At 50.7% G+C, this 2,221-nt stretch overlaps 1 protein-coding gene across 1 annotated transcript in view; it reads right to left on the bottom strand.

Moving 5' to 3' along the window:
* The window catches only part of kcnh6a (potassium voltage-gated channel, subfamily H (eag-related), member 6a), a 166,753-nt gene that overhangs the window by 42,127 nt on the left and 122,405 nt on the right, over positions 1-2,221 (bottom strand). Inside the window, exon 6 of the mRNA XM_048614560.1 lies at positions 220-619. Within this exon, the coding sequence (XP_048470517.1) occupies positions 220-619 (400 nt within the window). The remainder of the gene's footprint in view (positions 1-219; positions 620-2,221) is intronic.

Genomic DNA, 2,221 nt, shown 5'->3' with positions numbered 1-2,221 from the left:
AGAGAGTGACGGGGATGGTGTAGAAAGTGATGGGGATGGTGTAGAGAATTACGGGGATGGAGTAGAGAGCGATGGGGATGGTGTAGAGAGTGATGAGGGTAGTTTAGAGAGTGATGGGGACAATGTAGAGAGTCATGGGGATGTTGTAGAAAGTGACGGGATTGTGTGGAAAGTGACATCCTTTGCTTCAAGAACCAAATGAAAAGCAATGACACTTACATCCAATCAACATGACACAGATGGAGAAGATTTTCTCAGAATTGGTGTTGGGAGAAACATTCCCAAATCCGACACTGGTGAGGCTGCTGAATGTGAAGTAAAGAGCGGTCACATACTTGTCTTTAATGGACGGTCCAGACAAGGCATCACTGTTATTATATCGCTTTCCGATCTGATCTCCTAGATTGTCCAGCCATCCTATCTTGTGAACCATATAGAGTCTCTCCACGTTGCCAATGGCATACCAGATACATGCCAGCCAGTGGGCAATGAGAGCAAAGGTGCACATGAGCAGAAAGAGCACTGCAGCCCCATACTCCGAGTAGCGATCTAGCTTGCGAGCAACTCGGACCAGCCGTAGGAGGCGAGCTGTTTTCAAGAGCCCAATGAGCGTCGTAGTCTGGAACACAAGTGTCACATAGTTTCATAGCTGAATAGGTGACAGTATAAATAACACATATCAGTTACACAGAGAATAATGGATAGAGAGAAAGAGAGGATGAGAGCATGAGATAGAGTAACAATATAAATAACACATGCTATTTACACTGAGAGAGCATGTCCCTCTGTTTCCTCAATGTTATGATAATTACTCAAGTCTTCCTTGTGGCTTTTTTCTGACTGTTTGGCTTTCTATAACTACAAAGCTGAAAAATGCACTAATGAGGTGCAGGACAATCCACATCCAATAACCTGACCTGAAAAATCTGCTCATGTTTGCCAGTGGGGGTGATAAATTCCAACACAGCAACTGAGGCAATTCACAAGATTCCAACATAATCAACCTATCTCCGAATATTAATGGATCCTTTAAAACATTCCATGATCAGCATCAGGATCTACATCTTAGCCAAAAGTTAGTCACTGTATCATCCAGCATATAAACCATTTTGTATTGAAATTCGCCCATTAGTTTTTGAGATATACTTGTCGGGATTCTGTCACGTAATGTGGGCCTCTCCCACCAGTGGGTGAACTGGTAGGGAGCACCTGTCAATTCTGGAGGGATAACCTGAGAGTATCAAATGCCCTCCAAGCTTGTAAGTGTCCACTCCTGCACTTTAAGGTCCTAATGGTGGCAATCCCACTCACGGAGACCCTCCTGGCTAATCAAAGGGCAGCGGCTCTTCTTGCTGTGAACATCAGCAGGAGCAATGCCCACTAATGGCAATAGACTCACCAGAGTCCAGAACCGTCATGTGAGAGTGGTCACAGGGGAGGGCTGTGGGGAGGGTCAGGGATGAGTGTGGACTGCACGGAGGGGGTAAATGGGAGGAGGTGGGCGTGAGTGGGGAGGGTGGGGTGAGTGGTGAGGGGTGGGGTGAATGGGGAGGGGTAGGGGTGAGTGTGAAAGGGTAGGTTAAGTGGGGAGGAATGGGGGTGAATGGAGAGGATGGGTGTGAGTATAGAGGGTGGGATTGAGTGGGGTGGAGCGGGGTGAGTGGGGGGTGTGGATGAGCATAGAGGGTTGGGGGTGAGTGAGAGGATGTGGGGTGAGTGTGCAGGGTAGAGGTGAATGTGGATGGGAGGGGTGGGAGTGGGGAGGGATGGGGTGAGTGGGGGAGGAGGGGGTGAGTAGGTAGGGGTGCAGGTGAGTGTTGTGGGTTGGGGGTGAGTGGAGAGGATCAGTACGAATATAGAGGACGGGGTTGAGTGGGGTGGAGCCGGGTGAGTGGGGAGGAAGGGGGTGAGTTGGAGGGGGATGAGCATAGAAAGGTGGGGGTGAGTGAGAGGATGGGTGTGAATATGGAGGATTGGGTTGAGTGGGGTGGAGCGGGGTGAGTGGGGAGGAAGGGGCTGAATGGGGAGGGGTGGGGGTGACTGTTGTAGGGTGGTGGTGAGTGGGGCAGGCGGGGGTGAGTGGAGAGGATGGGTGTGAATATAGAGGATGGGATTGTGTGGGGTGGAGCGGGGTGAGTGGGGAGGAAGGGGGTGAATGGTGAGGGGTGTGGAGTGAGTGAGAGGATGTGGGTTGAGAGTGCAGGGTAGGGGTGAGTGTGGA

The sequence above is a fragment of the Rhincodon typus genome, chromosome 30, assembly GCF_021869965.1.
Source record: "Rhincodon typus isolate 14 chromosome 30, sRhiTyp1.1, whole genome shotgun sequence".
In the NCBI taxonomy this organism is placed as follows: domain Eukaryota; kingdom Metazoa; phylum Chordata; class Chondrichthyes; order Orectolobiformes; family Rhincodontidae; genus Rhincodon; species Rhincodon typus.
The sequence above is the reverse complement of the archived record's forward strand: the minus strand, read 5'-3'. Positions and strand labels throughout refer to the sequence as shown.